General features: G+C 39.6%; 1 protein-coding gene across 1 annotated transcript in view; it reads right to left on the bottom strand.

Annotated features, from left to right (window-relative positions):
• Nucleotides 1-2,270: 2,270 nt before the first annotated feature.
• Nucleotides 2,271-24,788, bottom strand: part of LOC143157116 (macrophage mannose receptor 1-like) — a 33,178-nt gene continuing 10,660 nt past the window's right edge. Inside the window, exons 11-30 of the mRNA XM_076331643.1 lie at nt 24,507-24,655; nt 23,886-24,082; nt 23,377-23,498; nt 22,535-22,622; nt 21,688-21,832; nt 21,180-21,215; nt 20,922-21,091; nt 20,004-20,071; nt 18,202-18,302; nt 16,786-16,928; nt 15,138-15,252; nt 13,780-13,928; nt 12,092-12,194; nt 11,022-11,254; nt 8,685-8,850; nt 7,510-7,662; nt 7,140-7,256; nt 5,654-5,821; nt 3,689-3,730; nt 2,271-3,258 (exon numbers count right to left, since the gene is read on the bottom strand). Coding sequence (XP_076187758.1) covers nt 3,014-3,258; nt 3,689-3,730; nt 5,654-5,821; nt 7,140-7,256; nt 7,510-7,662; nt 8,685-8,850; nt 11,022-11,254; nt 12,092-12,194; nt 13,780-13,928; nt 15,138-15,252; nt 16,786-16,928; nt 18,202-18,302; nt 20,004-20,071; nt 20,922-21,091; nt 21,180-21,215; nt 21,688-21,832; nt 22,535-22,622; nt 23,377-23,498; nt 23,886-24,082; nt 24,507-24,655 — 2,710 coding nt within the window. The 3' untranslated portion in view covers nt 2,271-3,013. The remainder of the gene's footprint in view (nt 3,259-3,688; nt 3,731-5,653; nt 5,822-7,139; nt 7,257-7,509; nt 7,663-8,684; nt 8,851-11,021; nt 11,255-12,091; nt 12,195-13,779; nt 13,929-15,137; nt 15,253-16,785; nt 16,929-18,201; nt 18,303-20,003; nt 20,072-20,921; nt 21,092-21,179; nt 21,216-21,687; nt 21,833-22,534; nt 22,623-23,376; nt 23,499-23,885; nt 24,083-24,506; nt 24,656-24,788) is intronic.

Here is a 24,788-nt window from a genome sequence, read left to right as displayed (position 1 = left end):
TAAAAAGGCAGTATAATGGTTGCACTGTGTGCATTCTCCTGAAATGAGAGCAAATATTTCCTCAGAGGAACCAGAACCACTAACCATATCCTTAAAATGCTTTTAGATATCATTATTTAACAGATAGTGAATTAAAAGTTGTGCCTTGCAGAATGTCATAGAAGGGAGAAAGCTGGGTATGTCAGATAAGGACACGGATGAAAAGAGACAAAATGAACCCTAACTGTTCCTGTGTCCGGATACGGTGACATCGGGACAACTTTACGCTTATGGAGCAGTTCAAACCTTTCCTATTGGCCCCAGAAAATCTGGCTCTTGCCCATTGGAATCTGGCCTGAAGTTCATTTCACAACTATCTATCTATTCTGTTTGTATTTATAGATCTTTCTTACATTTTGTTCCAGATTACTCTTCACTTCCTTTTTCAGTCTCCTAGTTTCAGAAACTTAAATGACAAAATTGAACACTTCCAGTTCATAAACTTCTTTTTAGATTCCTGCTTTAGCCAAGGAACTGCAGCTAATATTTTCTTTTCTGTTCCAAGTTACTGGTACCGATATTAGCAAATAGTTTCTCTGTAAACTGGTATTCTTTAGGAGGAGGAGGATGTTCCATTCTTCTTTGTACATCTGTCTGCCATGGCTGTGTCACCGTCTGACATTACAGAAAGTTACAATGGTGAATTCTTCCACAGCTTTTCCTTCCCTAAAGGCAGTAACTTCTTACATTCTAATAAGTTCAAATTGAGAATCAATTACTTTTTCAGCCATGTTATAGTTACAATTTAGGGATATAATGAAAATGGTGAGAAAAGGCAGGACATTCTCTCTAAAATACCACCCTAATATAAAGAAAGAAAGGGCAAGCAACTGAGAAAGTAGGTCTCCACGTCTTGCCTATGTGGAGAGGCATTTTATAAATGCTATTATGTTGCACGTAAGCCCAAATCCAGAATCCATGTGGAAGCTGGACAAATTGGCAAATTGTGGTCCCCCAAATCTCTGTTTACAGCAGCTTAACCTTGAAGGTTCCTAGGCCTGGCAAAAAGCTTGATTTTGGCACTAAATTTCCCCCATATCTGTTTCTGGGTATGTGTCCAAGCACCTCGATGAGCACCTATTTCATACCTCCATATAATCAGTGTCTTTAAACTAGGTACTAGATCTGACTCATCTGAGGAGCATTCTTGGAGCAGGTCTATTAGCTAGGATTTGGTATGAAATACAGTGGCAGCCACAGCTTTCCTTCAGAAATCTAGCTGCAGGAGAGGAATTTGGAATCCAAAACCTGAGAGGAAACAAACTTTGAGAAGAAAAAGCATCATACTGGGATGTACAAACCAAAGTTTCTTGTAAATTCCTTTTCACTGACAGGGGATAAGGATGGGGGGAAATGCAGATCATAACCAGTATTTCTTAGAACAAGTTTTTTTTCACTAAGCTGTTATTACTAATAGAATCAAGCTATTATAATAAATAGCAAATAACTATTCACACAACACATTCACTTCTTCACTCGCAGAGTTCACTCACAGGCAGTCACTCACAGCTACCTGGTTGAAGCAATATTTGGAAACGAATCCCAGCTGTATACTCCGTTGCAGAGAGCCATACTGGCACTCCAGGGGATTCTCGGGAGATGTTTGGAAAGTCCCGCAGAGGGTCATACCCTTCATTATCAGATAGCAGCCGCTGCTGTCTTGGATGTGGTCCAAGTTATACAATCCTCTGCTGACACTTACGTGCACTGGTAGCCTTGTACAGTCCCAGCAAACTTTTGGTTCAGTTCTCACAGACGCAACAGGACTACTAGTCTGTAAAGCTTATCAGTCCTTGGAAACTTTCACAAACTAACTTCTCATTAGGCACCTTTCCTGTCTTTGGCCTATTGTTTTCTGGTAACCATTTCTCTATCCAAACCTATAGATCCTGTAGAACCAATTCAGACAGAAGGGTCCTTTATGGCAAGTGTTACAATGGTGGATTGATCTTTTTGGTCTGCTCAGTGTTGTTAGGATCTCACCTGAAATATCTTATCCACTGATGCAATGTACTGTCAAGAAGGACCTACATACCACAGAGCAGGGTCTAGAAGGGAACAGCAAAAAGGATTAGAGACCTAGAAGATGTAGCCAGTGAAGTAAAAAGGGAAGAACTAATGTTGCTATCAGAAAATATGGAGAGGAGACGTGACAAGAGCTATCAAATATATAAGAATCTGTCTCAGAAACTGCTAGAGCAGTACAGCACAGCACATAAGTAGTCTTAAATTACAACACTTTCATTAGATGTTTATTAGGGTAAACTTTCAAATGTCAGGGATAAAGAAGCAATGAGACACACTGTTTCACAAGATGGTAAAGACAAATCGTTACTGCCATTTAAGAACATGCTAGACTAGAAAAAGTGGATGCTCATTCATGTATAGAAATTTAATAATCCCATCCCTCCTTCCTGTTATTTTTGCTTTTATGATAAATTGTTCTGTTTAAGAAGAACTTTTACTTAGAACCAGGCTGCCTGGCTGAGGCAGGGAGCTGGTCCTGCTTTGAGCAGGGACCTTCACCAGATGAGCTTGGAGGTCCCGTCCAACCTGTGCAATTCTGCCAGTCTGTGCTGGAGATCAGGGTGGCATTTTCAGGATACCTGCAGATCTGAATATACTTTTTGGAGCATGCTAAGGAGCACGTTCTCACAGTTGCCTGCAGTGAGCATGGTTCTTCTTGTGCCTAAAGGTGATGCTGGACCCATGCAGAGACTGGAACCTCCTGAGTGTTCACTTACACGGTGTAGCTCCACATGTATGTTCAACAGTCCTCCCAGGTACTACAGTTTGTGAGCAGATCTCTGGATCTGCCTTGCAAGATTGCTTGTTCCTGCTAGTAAAGAAAGCAAGAAGCATCCCGTGCAAAATGAACTAGAATTTCCATGGGAGAAAATTGCTTTGCCTTAAGAATTCTTGTATTCCAGCACTTTAATTCCTTTCAAAATCAGGCCCAAGATTACCCTGCTTATTAAACTGTTGCCTGCTCATTTTGTTCAATATTGGTCACAAGACAATTTGATTCATGAGTTCCAGAGTCAGCATCACCACAGTATATGGCATTGTCAAAACTGGCTGTAATTGTTTGTCGATCACGTCTTTTTTTATAGAAGAAATAGCATGTAAGGCCAGTTCCTGATAGCAGAAGGAAGATCAGTATAACAATCATTCCACCTAAACTATTTGCAGATGAAGCAGCAGCTTCATTTTTTGATGCTGTGAAAGACAAAACAGAACTATTACTACAAATGGCCAGAGACTGCTATTGCATACAACAAACATCTCCCTAAGTAAACCACCTGAGTGAACTGTAAAAGTACTGAACAGCCATAATAGCAGTTAAAATAGATGCATGTTCCAGATAGACAATGCAAAATTGGGCTCAATCTCTTCTATATTCCTTTTAAAAGGAGCATTATATTGTACTACAGTATACCATTTGTAAAGCAAAAAAAAAAAAAATTCAGTAAGACATCCAGTTTCACAGAAGAGCTCTCCTTTCAAACAGATTTAAAATAAAATCATCTATGACAGTTCAATGGGTATTTAAATGAAGCTTTTCTGGAGGCAATTTCACTTGTAAATAATAAATGCCTATAAACTTGTTGAAATTTCTGTTTAATGGGCTTATAAGAATCCAGCTTACCTTTATTGACAGGTGAATCATGAGTTGGCTCAACTTCAATAACTTTAAAATTAAAAAATATCTATTATACACAGTTTGCAAGCAACCATTCAAAGACGAAATAAATACTTATTTTTAGTTTGCGTTCCTATCAAATTTTAAATAATCATAGAATGGTTTGGGTTGGCAGGGACCTTAAAGATCGTTTAGTTCCAACCCACCTGCCATGGGCAGGGACACCTTCCACTAGATCAGGTTGCTCAAAGCCTTATCGAACCTGGCCTTGAACACTTCCAGGGAGGGGGCATCCACAACTTCTCTGGGCAACCTGTTCCAGTGCCTCACCACCCTCACAGTAAAGAATTTCTTCCTAATATCTAATCTAAATCTACCCTCTTTCAGTTTAAAACCATTACCCCTCGTCCTATCACTACACTCACTGATAAAGAGCCCCTCCCCATCTTTCCTGTAGTACTTTTCCCCCTTTAAGTACTGGAAGGCTGCTCTGCTCCCCAGAGCCTTCTCTTCGGTAGGCTAAACAACCCCAATTCTCTCAGCCTGTCCTCACAGGGGAGGTGCTCCAGCCCCCTGATCATTTTCGTGGCCCTCCCCTGGGCCCACTTGTGTAGGTCCATGTCCTTCCTGTGCTGGGGCCCCCAGAGCTGAACACAGTACATGGACATGAAAAATATATGAAAACATTTTTCCTGACAATTCAGGCTGAATCCATCAAATATTCTTGTTAAAAATATTTGTAAAAAAAAAAACCAAACACCAAACTATTGTCTCACTATTAATTGTTTTGAACACTTTTTTTGGTAGGGAAGAGAGATGTTCAAAGTTTTTACACTTCCACAGTGTAAGGCTTCACACTGAAGAACTCAATTTTTTACACTTGCAAAAGTGAAAAGCACATTTGTACTTAACAGCATTTAAGCTGTATTTTTAGGCAATTTCCTTTTCCTCCCTCCATTGCTTGGGGAGTATGATTCAGTTAACTGCTTGCAGGACTGGCTGTCTGGGCCCTACAAAGCTCATGGATGACTCCATTGCCAACCTGCCGACATGTAGAGATCCACAAGCAGGAGACTCAATTGGTTCCACATTGCATCTATGCAATCGATTGCATTCCACTATTTGTGCAGTGGATCTGTTTGCCAATGGCAAATCTGGCCTATTTCATACTGTCTCCCAGTTGATGTGTGCAAACACAGCTGAATCCATGTGTATACAGCGACTCACGCTAGCTGCATGTGTGCAGATTTACATCCTTCACGCTTTATGCAACACTGCTGTGCACACAAGTGGGACTCACCCCAGCCTGTGACACACTCAGGTTTTGCATTGGCTGACATCCAAAAAACTACAGGGCCACAGGTAACCATTAAAAATGAAATGTACTATGCTGTTTGGTTGTCTTGGCATGTCTCCCTATGCCTTTGTCAGCAGAGAAATGAATTGGGCTCCACCGCCCACCCTTACTTGACACTTTCTGCTTGTTCGTCCAGCAGATCCCAGCACACTTCACTGCTACCAGCAGTACCAGTGAAGCACCCACCTTCTTTCTGCAGGCGCTCAGTGACTCTGCACTTCTGCCCCTCAGCTTAGCTATCAGGAGAGTGTCTGCTTTTCCTCTCAGCACTAGTTTAGTCATCCGTTCATCTTCTACTGCCCCTTGCAGCACTCTAACCATAATTACTATGAATTTTCTCCAAACTCTCAACAGGTGATATGTTCTGCCCTACCCCAGGGTACAGCAAATGCCAAGAAATCAATGCTTTTAAACTGAGAGGAGGAAACAGTGACTCAGGTTCTTCTCCAACATTATTTCTCATTGTCCTTAACAGAAGTTACTCTTGGCTTTGATGCAGATGCACATGCGTCAGCATCAATGCATAAAGCGTACCCAGTGCATAAGCAGTTTTGCTTGATGTATATTAACCACTACTTCTAAAATAACCCAGTGCACAGAAATTCAGTACTTACTTTTTGGGATTTTGCAAATAAAATTCTGCTCAACAGAGCAGTAATAGTTGCTCCAGGTTCCACTTGAGACATCCATCTCAACACAGTGTTCATCAAAAATTGCTGTAGGCTCTTCTTTTTCCCAGTTGACAAATTCTACCGCATTTCTGTCTGTCCATATCCATTCCCCTAAAATTAAAAGTATTACCTAGTGAGTGAATGAAGTGGGGAATCATTTCCAGTCTACCGGGCACAACACTGGATGTGGAATTTATTAGTTGATTAAATTAGCATCACAGAGGGCTCATTTCTCACTCTTTTAACAGCCAGAGATATTCAGATGGGAGTGTACCAAATGTAAATGCTCACAGACAAAGTTAACTCCATTAGCTTTCAGAGCTGTGGCTGTCAGTGATGTAAGGAAGACATGCCCAGGCTACCCGAGGACTTTTAGCTGCAGCCTGTGCCCAGGACTCATCTGTGCCTGGGAGCCTTAAGAAACGCAGAGCACCTGTGCAAGCCATGCTCTGCAGTTCAAGGATCCAGATTGCTCAGGAGATTTTCTTTATGTGTGTATCCAAGATCAGTGAATAGCTGCTTTATTAGAGCTGGATTAATCAATTATCTTTGCAGATTGAATCAGCTCTCTTTAATAATAACAACTCCCTGCTCATCTCCTGCTGAGGCCCATCAGGCAGGAATAATTGCCATCTCTGCTCCCTCAGGGTGTGCTTTCATGGCAGCTTATCAGGATATTGGTACTGTTAGTTTTCAGTTAGAACAGCTGAACCTGGCCCACTATGCCACAAGGTGCCTGCCATTGCTGGTGGTGAGAGACAGGGACTTGGGCAGCTGTGGCCAAGGCTACTCACTGCAGCCCAGTCTAGACTCACTCTGGAGATGTACCCTCGAAGTCTGCCATGAAAAACAGGCTTCAGAATTACAAGGATATAGAAAACAGGATCAAATTTGCAGTTTAAAAAAAAAAAAAAGCTGAAATATTTTTAGATGAAAATAAAAAGTTCCACCAAAAAGTTTATGAAAAAACCCTGAAATTTAGATTAAGAAATGTTGCTAGGCAGCTTATATGAGCTGCTATCCCCTGTGTTGTTTAGAAATAAATTTCAATTTAAGGCTGCCTCAGCTTTTAATTACAAGACAACATTTTTCTTAAAAGACTAACACTGGTTAAATGTCAAGCAATTTGAGTAAAAAAAAGTGACAGGAAACATTTTAATCAACTACTGCAGTGCTAAGGTAGAACCTTTTACAGACTGAAATATACTCTAATTACAGTAAAGATACAAAAAGTGTAGACCTCTTGGTGGTTTATGTTTTAAGTATTTTAGTAGAAAAGCTATTAAACATTTAACAGTTGATTTCTCTCTGAATATTTATTTAATATTTAGTATATTAGTATTAGTATTTAGTATGTTAGTGTTATTTAGTATTCTCTCTGTTTATTTAGTATTTATTTTCATCTCAGTATGCATTGTGAAATAATTACCATCAATATTTTTGAACAATCCTATCCAAAACTTTCTGAAGTCACTTGCAAGTGGAGACAAATAAAGTAAAAGAAAGTTCATTTCAGCTGAATCTTCTATGGAAACCAGAGAAGCACCTAAAAATATCAATTAAATATTACATATAATTTCAGCAAGATTTTCCATTAGAAATTATCTCAGTAAACAATCATGACATGTTTCATGATCAGCTTTTTCATATAGTAGAAAAGCTTGATAATAAATTTAAATTAGTTGTAGCTTATAATTTATATACATACACACACATCTATGTATTATCTCTTGGTTCTGGATTAAAAAACCAAACACACAAACAACCTGTAAAATATCCTAATAAAAAAAGGCACTTACCCATTTGAATACACATCATGGAAGCATCAGGCCAGCTTTCCTCGGAAGTGGTGTGAACATAGTAGCAATGACCACGGAAGGGAATCCAATATCTACCACGCTTCAGTTCAGGACACTTTCCAGGAAGCTGTGGTGGTTCACTAGGGATTAACTCTATTAAGAAGACATGCAGGTTTCAGTGGGGTCTTAAAAGCCAAGGGAAACATGTACTCCTCCATCACACATCAGCCCTACCAATTTGACAGTGATTCAAGGAAAAGGAATATCCCATAGACTTAACTAATGATAAAAGATTGAACTAAACATGGTAACTAGTAGTAAAGTATACTGGTTGGAGCTGGTTCTCCAATCTGCTAAAGAAGGCTTACACAGTCTAACTGCAATTGTCTTCAGCAAGGCAATTTTTACTTAAAACTTGTGAAACAGAGTAAGGAATGAGTCAGTATACATAAAGGATCTTGACACCACCACCACAAGCCAGTGGCTTGCGTCCAGCCAGTTTGTAGCAAGGTTGGTCAGAGAAGCTGTCTGTACCTGCCCTTGTACAGACATCCTAAACTATGTAAAAGTAGACTGAGTAGCCTATTGCATCGCCTGATTAAAGCCAAGGCAGATCTTAAATGAATATAAAATTTGCTGTGAAGTATGGTGCAGAGATCATAAATTTCATATATAATTTAAAATGTGTTTGAAAATTAGGTGCAACATTTGAGCTCTAAAGTATCTCAGCAGAAGCTTCCCAGGATCTTACACTTCTAACAAATATAAATTAATCCATTCGGCTGCTACGCTGACAGAAGTTTCTTATCTCCCAACATTACAAAAGATACTTTTAAATGTAAAAATATATCATTAATATATTTATAGTTAGACTAAAGTTGATCAATTCTGCAGTTCTTGACAAACAAGGATGCAGAAAAGAACTCTTGCATGTGGCATGAAATATTGCAGTTGTCTTTATGATGTCCATGTGTTGAGTGGCCTGTGAAATGAAATGTCTGGAAATCACTCAAGACACACTGGTCTGGGAGTTCTTCCTTAACAAAAGCAATAGTTTATCACAAGGCATACACCACCTATCACAATCTTTGCATGTGTGGAAAAGCTAAATTCAAATAAAGCCATTAATTTAAGTTCCAGCCTCTCAAATCACATTTCTCCCATTCACAACTTACCATCGGATTGTTTACAGAGAGATAAAAATGTTTCGTTGCAAGATGCTGTCTTCCAAAAACCATCCAAATCTAAATAGACACAGGCTGTGTTCTTATTTGGTTCTCCACTGGCCCAATTATGATATCTGCTCCTCCTTCTATCTGACCATGTGTAATGGCCACGAGCCTAAAAACAAATGACAATAAAGATTATGTCACATACAAGAATTAGATTGAAAGAACATTAAGATTGCACTTGAAGGTATGTAAAAATCAGTAAAAGTCAGAATCACGGTTTCTCACACAAAATTAATTTGTCCTCTGTCATGAACACATAACAGTCTGGTCCAGACTTCTACTCTCCACAGCAGTTAGGGCAGTGGTCCTACAGATGTTTATTTAGCACACAACCTATGTTATTCAATTCACACCATCTGACTCATGCACTAAATGGGCAAAGGGCCTTGCTCTAACAAATGTGAATATACAGTTGAAGATTTTATCAAAGGAGTCCACATACACATACAGATCAAATAAAGATTGCAGAGAAACTATTGTCAGCATTCCTCTAACACAGGCTTCTCTGTATATTTAGAAAGCAAATAGAAAAAGCAGAAGTTCCACTGGAGAGAGGAATACTGATGACCTTTTTCGTGGGTCACACACCACAGACCTCTGCCACCCATGCTAACAGGGCTTGTGATAGTGTCGTGGTTTAACCTCAGTCAGCAACTGAGCACCACACAGCCGCTCGCTCAGTGTCCCCCACCCGGTGGGATGGGGGAGAGAATTGGAAGAGCACAAGTGAGAAAAACTTGTGGGTTGAGATAAAAACAGTTTAATAATTGAAATAAAATGATAATAATAATAATAATATGATAATAATAATAATAATAATAATAATACACAAAGCAAGTGATGCACAGTGCAATTGCTCACCACCCGCTGACTGATGCCCAGCCAGTCCCCGAGCAGCGGCCCCCCCGGCCAGCTTTCCCCAGTTTATGTACTGAGCATGATGTCACATGGTATGGAATGTTTCTTTGGCCAGTTTGGCTGTGCCCCCTCCCAGCTTCTTGTGCACCTCCAGCCTTCTCAGTCGGTAGAGCATGGGAAACTGAAAAGTCCTTGGCTAGTGTAAGCATTACCTAGCAACAACTAAAACATCGGTGTGTTATCAACATTGTTCTCACCCTAAATCCAAAACACAGCACTGTACCAGCTACTAGGAAGGAAATTAACTCTATCCCTGCCGAAACTAGGACAGATAGGTTTCTAGTTCTTGCAAGGACCAGCTACTACAGACAAGCTAAGTACGTGGATTTCACCACTATTTGCAGAGGATGACCAACATTAGTCACATGCATGGCTCTTGTCACCCCATCCTGCGCAGCCTAGCCCCTTCTTCCTGCCATCTTTGGAGGCAGGCTCCCATCCAGTTCTTTGTGCTAGTTCCTTTCCTGTCCTTTTTCCTTTGAAGTCCTTGGCCATGTTTCATCCCAGATTCCTGTCTAATCCTGGTTTTCCAGTGCCTGCTCTCACTGAAGTGCGACTCTGGTTTCTCTCACCTCAGCACCTGTGCCCTTCTCAGTCCTGTGTCCCACCAAGCTCCAGCTCTAACTCTCTCCTCTTGATTTCCTCACAACTCCTCGTCCACAAATATCCAACTACATCTTTTTTCATGTTCTTTTTACATGCCTCTAGTAGATGCTTCCCCTTTCAGACCTTTCCACTCTTTGCTGACCTAGCGTGTTGGCAGTTTTTCACAAGGCACTGGCTTCAGCTCCAAAAACCAGCCTAAGGTGTCCCCATTGCCAGAGGCCTGCTCCTGCCTCTAACTGCACCTTGCCATTTCCCCTGTTGCCCAGCACAAGCTCTTGTAGTGCTAGGCTGTGAATTAAAACAAAACTTAAAAAAACCTTACAAAGAAAGAACTGTTTTTAACCCAAAATGTTTCCATGGTATGCTCCACAATGTGTCTTCAGAAATGGCAATGTTCCCCCACATAAGCGTGTGGTAGACCACAGCATAGGAAGTGGAAACTCCATAGCCACTTTTACCTCTGAAGCCACTGTCTACTGCAGCTACATCCTTGGTGGCCTTTGAAATGCAGGCGTGGCAGTTCTCACATTATGGCCAAACATTCAGATGTGTAAAACCCCTGAAGTGGAGGAAAGTCAGGTACCTCAACAAGGTTTTGATGCCTGCCACACATTCATGGATCTGACCGATAGCACTCACATGGGGGCAAACAGCACCCACAGCAGTGGATCCTGTCAACCTCTGAGCAAGAAATATGGCTGATCTATGCTGATCTAGGGTAGCGGTATGATTGTCACAAGCATTTGATGGACTCACGGTGTTGCTGTTAAGACCAATCCATACAGGCTCCCCATGCTTTAATATTTGTAACCACAGGTGAGATTCAGCATAAGGATCCAAAATGCTGGCGAGATCTGCAGACTGGTCTCTGCAGTTCTTCTGTGCTTCTTCCCAGCTCATTTTGTAGTTGATGACTGCATAGCGGTCATCACCATAATTGTTAAAGCCAAACATTGGAACTACGGGTTGGAATTTTTGCAGTTTGGGGTCTGTAACGAGCAAACAAACAAAAAAAAAAGTCAAATGCTTTATATTGGCTAGACATATAACACTGAGAGAAGATCTAGTGTGCTGGAGTAGTTAAGTAATTAAGAGAGGCTGGAATAACAAATTAAGATGTGTCCCAACTATCACTGCAGTGATGAAAGCCATGTTTTCATGTTCTGTGACAAAATTTTCTAATTCTTGTCAGAATGACCTTTTAGCATAAATATCTGTATCACCTCCAGGAACATGCCTTGTAAGCCCTAGACCTTCCCAAAGCATACTGTAACAATGTAGCGCATTAAAGGGAACAAGTCCTCCCCTTTTTCCATGATATATCAACATCTGTTGTATTTCTGACAAGGAAGAGAGTACGGTAAGCACACCATGAGCAAGCAGAGGGATATAACTGCTGCTGATGAAATTGCCTGAGTAAGACTGTAAAGAAAATGAAGCAGGGCAGTTTTTCAAAATAAAGAAGTTGCAGTGCTTTTAAGTACAACAGTAGAATTTCAGTTTTGAAGAGTGTACCCATATAAAGACAAAGTACTGTTCTCTTTCTCTCCCACCTGATCGCCAAAAATAGTAAAATACATGATGATCCATAGATTTTTTTATTCCTTTTTATTTACTGGTCTAGTCCTTAAAATAGGAAAGGTTAAGAGTTTTTCTCCAAAAAATAAAATGTGTGCTCATTTTGTTAAAATGGTCTGTAGTGCATGTGATACCGTCAGATTAACTTCAGTTAAAATCGGGTTGAATACGGGAAAGTCACTTTTAACACTAGTTTGACATAACCACAATAAATCAGCTGTACTAGAAAGCGGTGAAAGAAAACTCACCAGAATTTTTCTGGCATATGTAGCTTTTGCTTGTTTTACATTCTTCATCTTTCCATTTCCCTGACTGTTCAATAGGGTTCTTCATCATAAAGACACATTGATCCTACAGGGGAAATGAGATTAACAAGAAAAACATGCGTATTGACGGGAAACATTCCTACTCCTGCCGGGTATACAGACTCACCTATCACACACAGGCACACACAGATGAATAATATGAAGGTCATATATATGAACTCATAAGCAATGGTCAGGAGCAGTAACATGACAATAAGCATTTACAACTCAGCCCTAGGAAAGTTTGTACTTGGATGATGGAGAGAGTTGCAAAGCACAGCACAGAGGCAGGAAGAAGCGTCTGGGACTATCTGTATGAATATAATCTCTGTGCATGCACATGTGTGAGTGGTGTGTGTGTCTGCAGGCGGACATGCGTGTGCTAGGTCTGGCCCATGGGACATTTCAGCTCTGTTGCTGTTTTTCTGGAGGTTATGGGGAAACTCTCCTCAGCACTGAAGCTTGCCTGGAGAGCCGAAATCCTCTTCCTGCTCCGATCCAGCACTAGGATCCAAAGCTGTCACCACAGTGCAGTAACGTAGAGGTAGCGATCAGAAACAACTTTTTGTGGGGGACACATCCCAAACTCTTTCCACTGCAATTTGGGCTCTTTACCTTCCTCCTTTTCCTCCCACAGCATGAGAAGCTGCTGCTTGGCTTTCTGCAGCAGGAGGCAGCAGCTCTCCCCACCTCATATCAGCCTAACCTCATGCTACCTCCGAACCCCCTCAGGGGCAGCAGCCCAGGTCTTGGCCACAAGTGAAGGAAGGTGTATGTGGAGCAACTTGTATAGAGAAATGGGCATAACCTTCTGCAGAAAGCATACGCATGTGTGAGATGGGGAAGTCCTGGAGATCCCAAAACCCAGCTCTAGCCTGGATGGCAGCAGAGGTCAGACCTCACATAACTTTTTCCCTTTTTAGCTGGACTCAAAGCAATTCTGTTATGAAAAAGAGAGAAACTTGGTAAAGCTAGCACAGGAGTACAGAAGTAGTACTATCAAGTACAGTATTCTACATTAGCCATTTTACAATTATTGAATAACACTCAGTTTTGGCTTGCAAATAAACACAAAATGGTATAGCAGTGCTGAAAGTTTCAAAGCATGCAGAAGAGATCTTTCAGAAGGAAGATTTGATAGAAGATATAGAGGGAGAAGATAAAAATGAGAAAGGAAGATCCAGAGTCTCCTTCTTTTGAGGATTTTGTTCAACACATTTATCTCAATAAGCTCAGTGCCAAGAAATGTAAATATACACAGTTATCTGAGTATTTTCATCAAGTCTAAATAACATTCACTGTATCCCAAAATTATACAGTTACTGCTATGCTACGGTTTATTTGAGTCTCCTGGTCAGTCATGGTAAAGTGAGGGAAATGCTCACTTGTCTGAGTTTTGCATAATGTTTCCAAACGTCTGTCTGGGTTCATAACAAAATAATCATGACAAAACGCAGGTGTTGAAAAAAATGTGTGAAGGTAGATCTCCCACATGATTATTTTGTTTTCAAAAGCAACAAGATCACTAAAAATCTTCATAAAGGAAACTCTACAGAAAATACAGTTGTAGCTACATACATTCATCTACCAAAGTTATAAAGTTTGAGTGATAACCAGAAATTAATGTTTACCTTACTATGATAACTTCGGGAACCTTTCGCCCAATTTGTGTAGTAAACTGGGCTTCCATCTGTCCATAAGTATGTGTGCTCCTGATTTATGTCATTCAGTCCAATCCAAGCATCAGTTGCAGCGTTTTTTAAGAGGGACATGAGGAAAGCTGAAAAAAAGAAAAATTGTACAAGGAGGGAAACTGAATGCAGCTTTCCCCAACAGTGCAGACTCTAGAGTGCCTGGAATCAAGATGATGGGGTTTGTTTTTCTCTTTTTTAATAAGGTGGTAATCTTATGATAAAAATAAAAAGAACAGATAGTCATGTGATGTTAAAGTCTGAAAAAGTATTTACAAACTCAAAGATGGGCAAATTTTGATACATAAAATTGTTTTCAACATTTTTTAAGGAATTTATGTGTACACTCTTCTGTCTTGTTGATCATCTGAGGAAGCAGGGAAAATGCGTTAATGGTATTACAGAAATTAACATGAGTACTCTAGACCTTGGCACATAGAAAATGAGTCTGCAGACTGTGCACTCCATTTTCTTCTTTGGTAACTTCTTTGTTAACCACACTTAAGAACTTGTTTCTAAATAGGCATAACACAAATAAAACTACTTATTAACCAAGTATATATATATATATACTGAGACCTCAGCTTTTTGGAAGGCCAGATGCTGTTTCCCTTAGCTCCTGCCTAGACTTGACTTTCCACTAAAAGACTGTCCTTCGACTGTCCTCGCTCTGCTATAGAAAAAAGCATAAACCACAAGCACTGATGGAGTGAGCTAGGAGATGGCCCGTGTGCAACCCTCAGGACCATTACATTTCCTGAGCAAACATAAGGCCTCACTAAAAAACCTGCAACATGCTGAGCAGCAAGACCAGCAGGCTGAGGTCCAGCAGGGCAAGGGGAACAGGGGGAAGTTGGGACTCCAGCATTGGAGCCTTCTGCTGCCTGAAGATGCATCCTCCACTGACACCCACAGCATTTGGCTCAGCAGCTAGGTGCACGGTGATTTGTTTTGGATGTTACTCTCTTTGTGTGCTTTCTTTACATGTACACTTAAAAAACTCAAAATATGGACTTTTTATTATATGACAAGCCCCTAATACAAAATCTTAATATTTGAACAGTATGAATTCCTTTGCATGTCCTATATTAGCCCCAGAGCTATGATTTTAAAAGTTAATCAAGACACTAAACCTATGCAAGCATTTCTCAAAAGGTGCAATTTCTCATTCAACATAACTTGATATTAATATGGTATAAATAATAGCATATATTGCAGAAGCTATAACATCTGTTTTAATCTGCTTATCAGGAATTACTTGATGTCTCATCCAGTGTCAAAACATTAGTACTTTATACCTTGCATTTCCTTTTTTGATATAGTAGCCAGGTTTCCTCCAAAACTAATACAATTGTTCCGCGCAGCATGCCATGTCAATGTATCATTTTCATCAAGGCCAAATACTTTGAAACACTGAAAAAGAGAAGTGTGCCAAATCAGTAACTGGACGGTGTTTTTATTTCCAGTGAAAGCATCTCTGTTTGTAAAAAACAAGATAAGCTGGATATTTTAAGCAAAAAGGGAGATTAGCTGATTTAACAGTGCTTTCTAGCTTGTCTTTATGAAAGAGAAGATCTATACTAGAAAACTAGGATAAACCCGAATATTTTAGCATACACTTAGAAGAAGGAATATGTCAGTCTAATTATTTCAGTAGAAATTATGTTAAAGCTTCTGAGCACACTTCTGAGGTGTGACTTTGTGGGAGGAATGCCTAAGAAGACCTCAGAAAACAAACAAGGATAAGACATGTTTTTGAAGCTAAACGTCTCAGCTTCTGTTGCCCTGTTTCTCATACCAGGTTCTCACAGGATAATCACAGAAAGAGAATGATTCTGACATTACAAAGAAAACCATGAATTTACCATTTCTTGTAATATGATCTATGAGATTTAACCAAGACGTCATTAGACAGCTTTGCCAGAGTCAAGCAACCTAAATGTGCTCATTAAAGCATGCAGCTGAAAAGTTAATCAGGCAATTTGGGGAAAAAGTTGGGCAAAAAGAAGGTAGCTCCATGACAGTCAGAAGTGGTGTCTAAACACTTGGAGAGGAGTCAAGGATGGAACCTCTGGAAACTCCCTTTCCAGGAGGTGAGGAAGAGAGAGACATTTTAGCTTGAAAGAGCACTATGAAATTGAACAAACTGAGTTTGTGATTCTTTTCCCCAGGGCTGAGAGAGGGAAGGAAAGAGGAGACAGCAGCCAGTGTGCCTTAAACAAAGGAGCTCTGCCAAACTGAAATCATATTTTGGCTTAGCCAAAAGAAAGAGAGATGGAGCTTGACAAGGCAATGTAATCAAGGATTATCTTCATTGCTCAGTGTATTCTCAACAGTGTACACTGTTGGTTTATAGCTTTTATAGCTTCATTGATGACAATCTATGGATTTTAAACACGTACACTCTCTTACCCTGAAATTTTGTCTTTTGAGAAGGCTGAGTGAACCTACATAATAAAGTGTGGTGAAGCTTATAATTTAATTACTTAAAAACCTTAACAAGTATTTGGTTATACAAAAAAACTGATAAATTTGCTCAAGGGAAGGTGCCTTAGTGGCTTAAGAGCTGGTGCATAGTAGGGAAGGGACGAATTAAGTGTCCAGGCAACCTGTGACAGCCAGATAAGCTCAACACGGTAAATAAGAACATACAACAGCTCCACACAAGGAAAGTTGCTCAGCCATCCTTGGCAACACTTAACACTAGCAAAAATATAAGACGCAGCTTTCTTCTTGTATGTCTCATGACCTCTGTCATAACTGCTGTCATCGCAATAGAGGGTATAATTTCTATTTCAGGAATCGTATTTTTAGAGTCTTTAAATATATACAATCAGAACATATTTTGTGACAACCAAAAACCCTGCTACAACTGAAAAATTGAACCAAAGATGGTTGTTATTCTGCTCTTCTTAAAATACAATATACTGACATTTCATACTGCACCTTGTTATCAAAGAGGAGCCAGTCTTGTGGACAGCCGCCCTTTGGTGGTGGTGAAGTGGGAGCAACAGGTGGACGAACAGTATTGTTAAGTCTTTCACATATGAATAACTCAACGTTGCCACAGTTGAGATCATTCCATGTACCTGAAAGCAAATTAGAATAAAAGAAAAACTAAATGCAACTGACACTGGGATAAAAAGTGTCCTTTCCTAAACAAATTTATCGCAGGAAGTAGAACTGATAACCGTATTTGTATTTATCCCCCCAGAAATAATGAGTATTTTTTATGTATGTTCCTTAGAAATATTCAGGTTTCCAGCAAAATTCAGAATACGAATATTTTGTCTGAGAACAGAAATATTTCAATATTGAAAACCCACAGCATTGACAAAGGGGAGTTTTAGTTCAAATGCTTAATTCACCTCTCTAAGATCTGTAAGATCTCTAGGATCACTCTGTCTATATAAGGTACTTGGTCCTTGTTACCTTACTGCCTCAGTCTTACAGTCTTCTGGGTATCTTTTCTCCCTATAGGAGTGTGATGTAAGAATATAACATTAACATCACCATCCCTATTTTACAGATCAGGAATGAATAAGAAAATGGCATTCATTTCATTAGCTGCAGACAGTTACAAGGTAACTATCTACAGCAGAGAGAATCACACCTTACTATTAATGGAGTTATTGTCATTATAATTCAGTGAAGTTAAGAATGTAATTCATCTTATCTTAAAGAAGATCTCCAAAACAGGACATAGTATTTACTCCCCAAAAGTGTTCACTTCCTTCCATTGACCTCTAACAGAGCCTAGGAAGATTACCTCAGCTATAGATTTTGAGACTAAAAATGTTTAAAGTAGAAGACTTTAAACTGCTCCAAAGGAGACTAAGTGCTTGGCTAGTGTAAGCATGGTTATTTCCAACTCTCTGTATTGAAGTTATTTCCAACTCTCTGTATTGAAGGACATTTGTATTTATTTTATTTAAAATACTGTATAACATTGTTTAGTAATAATCAAAGCCATGCCCAAGCCCTAGATTTTTAGGAACTGCACAAGCGATAACAGACAGCTGATATCCTCAAGAGGTAGCCAGAAAATGGACAGAGATTAGAGGAAAAACAATACTGACTCCATCTGCAGATGGTCTGATACTTAGCTGATTTGTTCACGTTGAAATTTTCTGACAAAGCTAGGAATCAAATTGCAGATGTAATCCAATGTGTTAACTACATAGAGTTGAACTTTTTAAAAGTGCATAAATGGAAGAAGACAACATGATTTATTTTCCTATGCTTTTTAAACACTCTATCAAACATCAGCCTGCTCAGTATTATAACTTACCCACCCTTGCACACGCAGCCCTCCCAAGCCTATGCCACACCGTGCAGACTGAATGTTGTTACAGCACCCACCTGTTTGGGTATACATGACCACACAGTTTTCATCATTATTTGCAAAATTGGGTTCATTTGGAGCCCAGGCAACATAGTTCACTGGAGTTCCATCCATCCATCTGAAAGAAGTCATTTGGGGGAATAATAATTTGCAGTTGAATTAGTTAATATTTCTTTGTAAAGGATGTATTAGAGTTTCCTATATCCTAGCTTACAAACACATGCTGTTCTCTGGTAAAAGAAAAGCAAGACCTTCCACTTGGAATTAGTAAATAAATGTCTTTATGTCAACTGCCTACTCTGTTGACCTGGACCAGGTCTGAACTAATCATGTCAACTGGTGATCCCAGCCTTTCTTGGTCTCTGAGCATTGATAGCCTACAGTAAACACACCAGTGTAGCACTGGACCTGGCTTTCCCTGGAGCACAGAAACAGAAATCTTAGCCTAGTTTAGTAGTTCCCTGGGTCCAAAAGCAATAATATAAGATCTCATAAGGTAAGGGAGAGACGTGAACCACCTACTGGGGACCACTGGGAACCATTTTGTTAAACAAAGGAAATCTTTAATATTATACAGCTATTACTTTCAGTTGTGCAACAATCATTTCCTAGTTTGGTGATTCACAAATTTATTCTCAAAAAGTAGCCAAGAAAAACGTGGAAAAGCCTTAGTGTGCTGGAAGGACAAGAGTCAAGTGGGGAATCTGCCAAGACTGAGAGCCTTCAGGCAACATCAACTCCAGGGCAATTTAGTGTTTTGGAGACTAAGCAACTGTATGTGTGTTTCTGCAAGTAAACTACAAATAAGGAATTCAACAAGGATGCCTAGCTGCTCCCACTTGCAAATCTTCCTGAGCCAAATAGGAAAAAACCAGTACATAATAAACCGGGAACAATAAAGAATAAAGAATAAAGACAAATAGTGGCACCATCATCCAACAGGGAGGAGGATGAAATTAGTGAAGGAGCAAGGGAGAACTGGACAAACAACAGTGTTTTCTGAGCAGTGGATGTGATGTAGAAAGCAGGAGCTCCTGGAGATGAGACTATCTAGCCTCTGTGGCTTGTGGTCAAGAAAGATATCCTGAGGCAACAGAAGAAAGACTGAAATTAAGAGGCTGAGACTCATCTGACCAAGCTTCAAATCCCAGTTGAAGGCACTAGAAAAAGAGGCGGGGGCGTGGGGCTGGGGCTGAGGAGGGGAGGGGAGAAGAGTGCCACTTGGGAAATATATCTGTAACTCATCTAAGGCTCCAGAAAAGGTTTTAGGACATTCCCTGGGCACTTTGTTTCTGAAGACATTTCTAGAAGAGTAATGACTCCATGAAGCTGTCCTGCCCTGGGCTCTGACAGTACAACCATCTGGAAATTATCTTCCAGACAAGGGGTCTCCAGTATTGATATTTCACCTCTAAAAACCACCATGATGCCTCTCACTGCAGGTTTTGTGGGTTCTTCTTCTTTGATCATTTGAATATTCATAAAGTCTGCAAGTACTATCTGGAACATCCTAGAGACCTCCAACCAATTTTATCTTTCATCGAACAAGGAAAAGGGGATGACACTGCACTGACTGTGAGTGAACATCTCAGCCTTACAATACAAAAGCAGAGTATAGAACCAAAAGAAGGGGAAATGGATAGTGCAAATATTATGGAAGAAGTGCTCCCCTGAGGAGCAGAATCGTATTTTAAAACTTTACGTCAAGACATGGCTGTAGACAGGTTTTATCAGTCATTGAACTTCAACAGTCTTTTACAGACAGCCGTGCCAAATATTCATATTATGAGTCTGACAAACTTAATTCGTTTTTACTTACCGGAATGTCTTGTCAAGGCTCACGCTTAAGCCAATATAAAAGTTAATTCCCCAGTCTTTATAGAAAGTCTAAAACACAAAAAATAAGAATTTTAATGAGCTGTAAAAAAACAGATTTCAAATAAAATAAGCAAGCTCTCAAAAACCGCTTTAGTTTCAGTTGTACAATTGCATAGTATGCAACGTGCAGGGAGTTGCTGGGATTATGTGCCTGAACTGCAAAATTCAAAATTTTCCTCTGATTTCCAGTATTTAAATTTAAAAAAAAAAAAAAGCAGACTGGGATGAAAAAGGAAATGGAGCAAAAAGCTATGTTAAGAAGATAAGAATGGCCTCTTAAGCAGGCTATAAAATAAAGCAATATTTTTAAGAGTTTTAGGAAAGCACAGTGAGAATTTGCCAAAAGGCTACAAGTAAATGGTGGGGTTTAGTACTTAGTCATGCGCAGGAAAGGATGGAATCATATTTGTTTTTAATAGTATGAAACTATTCCCAAAAGAGTATATCATCATCGGGTTATTCTCTTCCTATCAGAAAATATTCTGGCTTAAACCTTTTACTGAAAATCTGAAATCTGTTTTGACAAAAAAAGGGCAAAATCTTTTCTTGAATTCTGTGAAAAGAATGAGTTGGAAAACAAAACATACTCAGTAACTGTAGCTTTCAGCTAAACAGAGCAAGGTTTTTGAAAGTTGCACCCCGAGAGTGTTCTTGAAAAGAAGCTGAGGATTTGTCTACATGTAGCAATTTATCAAAATAATTATTATGGTAAAGCTCCTAGGTAGATAAGCCCATGAAAGGTGGCACTGATTTTTTTTTTATGGTGGAGACCACTTTCTAATATTTCACAAGCCAGCTGAAAAAGGTGCCTCAGTGCAGGACAGAATGGTGCATTTTTGAAGTAAAACATGTTTCTTACATATTTCCAAAGAAAATTTTTTTCACTTTCACTCTCAATGACAGCAAGATCACCACCATTCTTCTTGCAAAAGTCCCTGGCTTTTTCCATAGGCATTGGTTCCTTGCTGAAGTAGTATTCCTTGTGATTATATATTATCCAGTCATCTTCACTAACAACATATTCATAATCTGCAAGGTAAAACATTAAGCAGTCTGTAATAGAAATTAACATCATTATATGTTTATTTATTCCTGTTATTGGAAGTGCAAGACTTACTGAATGTGGAAGTAGGCTCTGGTTTCAGTGGTGTTCCTGCAATGTAAATCAATATCTGAGTATATTACGTTTCTCAGACATCTCTCAATTAAATATATTTATACAGTTGTTAGCATTTTAATTCCAAGGAATAAAATGAATCTTAAGGGTTACTCAGTATGCTCATTTTTGTCACAGAATTTATCAGAATATCTGAAAAAAAAGGTGTTACACTCAGCAAAATACCATGTTAAAGCTGATCACAAGTTAAGCTTACAGAAACTATGTGCAACTTTAGGCTGCTGGATTTCACTTAGACAACATGCTGCATATACACCCCAAACTTACATGTGTGTCTCATGGATAAATTCATAGTTTTCAACTGCTTTTATTTAAATTAAAATGTATTAAGTGTTTCACTGTGCTTGATGGCACAGCTGGCTCTAATACATGCAGATAGTGTGATCTGACCTGGAAAGGATATTCTTATCTGTCTCTAAAAGTTGCTCAAGGAAGAAAGTCATCCTACCTTTTTTTATTTGGCAGACATAGTCCTGCATATGTTCACAAAATAAATCATTCCAGCTCATATCACTGTAGCCATTAAACACGCCACATTTTTCATTTCCATCATAATTGTTTGGTTCTCCATTTGCCCATTTTTCAAAATTTACCTATAGCAGACACACAGCTTTGTTACTATTTCCTTTTAAAGTGAAACAATTGTCTTATAGCATCCTGTTACAGAAGAATGTACTTCATTTGATCTCATGGTCCATCTTGTGCTTTGGTGCCAGACCTTGTAAGGAGAAGGACATGACCCTTGCATAGCATAATGATTCGTCTGTGTATTTGTAAGCCATGTTAGGAAGCCAAGAAGTTGTTGCCCTTCTTATCAGGAGAGATTAAGTTCTCCTGTCAAGCTGTAGAAAGAAGTATCTAAGTACCTTCCTCTGACCCCTGGGACGGTTATCCTGCTCTGATGTTTCAACCTGAGACAATCCATCAGTGGTGCCATATGGACTTAGGCCTTGATCTACTTAAAGCGGCGAGGGCAACAAAGCCTAGCTTGTGTAGACATACAAAGTTATTTCTAACAGTAAATGACAAATGGGAATATAGAGATTAGTACAACCAGATTTGCTTAGATCAAGAGAGATATTCCATCACCTTTCATGTTCTTTCTTTACTCTAAATGTCATACTGTTATCTATAACTATGAACTATCAAAAGATAAAAACTAATTCCTAGAGTGGAATCGGGTAGTAAAGACTTAAGGTCACTTGTGGCTTGTATAGGACGAGTATTGAGAGCTGTCTGCCAAGATATACATGGAAAATTAGACAAAAAGCTAGAACAATATATTATTTACTCACTGGTGAGCCATCACTCCATATAAATCCGCTGTTGGAGTCCAAGGCACTTAAACCCATCCAGTAAGATAACTGAAGATAATCTCTATTTCTGAATGATTACAAATATAGACAATCAGACACGGTGTGAAATAGAGAAGGAGAATATATATAATTACGTTGTTCTTAGTGTTTTGATGCTTGAAGTATCATTTGAGACAGTCATATACAGTAATCATTCAATTGCCATGTGGGGAAAAACACCCTGGCACTGCATGTGGCAGGAAGCAGTGAAACACAGAGCTTCATGGGAAGGATCACAGATGTCATGAGTCCACAAATACTGAGTTAAATGAAAATATATTTTAAGGTCTTGGTTTGACCAAGTAGCTGAGGCATCCAAATTCAGACCTTTCTGTGCTCATAGGCTTGATTTAAACATTTATATAGGCACATAAATAGGTCAGGCTTTCCTCAGGCTCCCATTTTTTCCCCTTAACTAAGGAAAGAAAGCAGCACAAACAATTCCTTTAATCAAGAGTACTTCATCTACTGATCAGCTAAAAAGAGCTAAAAAGATCGGGTTTATCCCTTTGAACTAAACACAGTTGAAACCAATTTTGATGATCCTTCTTTCATTTTTGTTTGTGTTCAGGCTACTTCAATGCATAGCACCACCTTCCCAGAGGCCTGCCGAGAAACCCTTTTGCTCACCTCTTTCTACCCATTTCCTTCTGCCACCTTGCAAGGATATACACCATCTTTGCAAAGTAGAAATTGATCACCAGAAATCCTTTATGTCTTTCAGAAAGGTCATTTTTTAAATGGGTTTTTTTTTACAAACGATGGACTGTGCGGATACTTACAAGCCAGCTATTAGGTTTTGTTCTTCTTCACTGTGGATACATGCCAGGTCTCCTCCGATGGCTCTGCAAAAATCTCTTGCACCAAACCACGTTTGCATTTTCTCCCTTCCTCCCTGAAAAATCTATAAAAAGTGGACAATTAAATACTGTGCTGGGTATTTCTGAAATTTAGAAACAGCATTCTGGGCTTCTATCTTTCCTCTGGTCTCCTGGTGTCTAGTTTTATCGCTATCTAATTGTGCAACCATAAGTCTGTGGTCATCTATCAAATTTTATTATTGCAACTTTGCTCTTCCTATCATGTCAGAGTCCCTGTGACTCCAAACTTCAGTTCAACCTACATACTGCACTTTCCAGCACTTCCCCGACACACCAGCTGGGGATGGCTGGAGACGTGTTACTACAGACTACCTATCAAGTAGGCAGGGTGAAACCCACCTTCCATGCGCACGCAAAACGTACTCCCATTTGAAATGACAAGCATTTGCATTCAGAAGTCAAACACCTACTTTGAAACAGGAGCTGCTCTGAGGAATGGATTGCCATCCCTCTGGGCACGACGGGAGAGGGGTCGTCGGAGGAGGAGGCGGGGTCACTCCCTCCACCAGCTGCTTGCAGAGAAACATGTTTGTTTCTTCACAGTTCAAAATATCCCATAATCCAGCTGAAGTTCCTGTTACCATGGCCACGCAGCCTGACTCTCTTCCTTCATGAAACATAAGATTTTTAAACCTTATAGATACATAGCTGCATCTTCTCAAAGCATATGCTACTTAATTAAATGTAACCTGTCCCCACTGTGTTTGGACGCCAATAGCTCACAGGAGCTCACATGCATTTCAATTAAGTCATAAATAAATTTTATCAAATTCTTTTTACACTACACTATGAATCACCTATCAAAACCATCAAACAAATAGTGAATGATACCAACAGACACATGCAGTCCCAGGTGGCCTACTGGAAGGAGCTACCATGATCTCTGATTTAATCCTTTTAGCACAAACGGAAAGTTGCAATGTCGTTTTTGCCATTTCCTGCCAGCAGAGTTTCAAAACCACTATTTAGCTTCCAAACCCTCACTTCTCAGGCCCCCAGAGCAGAAACTCGGTGGCCCCTGTGGCACATACCAGGCACTCCCGCATTCCAGTGAGTGAAGGTGACCGGGTCCCCGCTGGCCCACCTGAATGTCCCCTGCTCCTCTGCATCTGAGAGACCAATCCAGAAATACTTTGCTGGATTGAATCCAATTACAGAAGTCAAAAAAGCTTGTTCATATCTGTGAAGAATAAGTACCAAACTGATGTATCATATTTTATCGTAATTTGTTCATTTCTTCAAAAAGTTCATTGTAGCAAATCTGGTAAAGGGGATGTAGGAAAAGATAAGTATGGATTGAAGAAAGGGTAATG

The sequence above is a fragment of the Aptenodytes patagonicus genome, chromosome 2, assembly GCF_965638725.1.
Source record: "Aptenodytes patagonicus chromosome 2, bAptPat1.pri.cur, whole genome shotgun sequence".
Lineage (NCBI taxonomy): Eukaryota > Metazoa > Chordata > Aves > Sphenisciformes > Spheniscidae > Aptenodytes > Aptenodytes patagonicus.
This window is presented reverse-complemented; position numbering and strand designations above follow the sequence as displayed.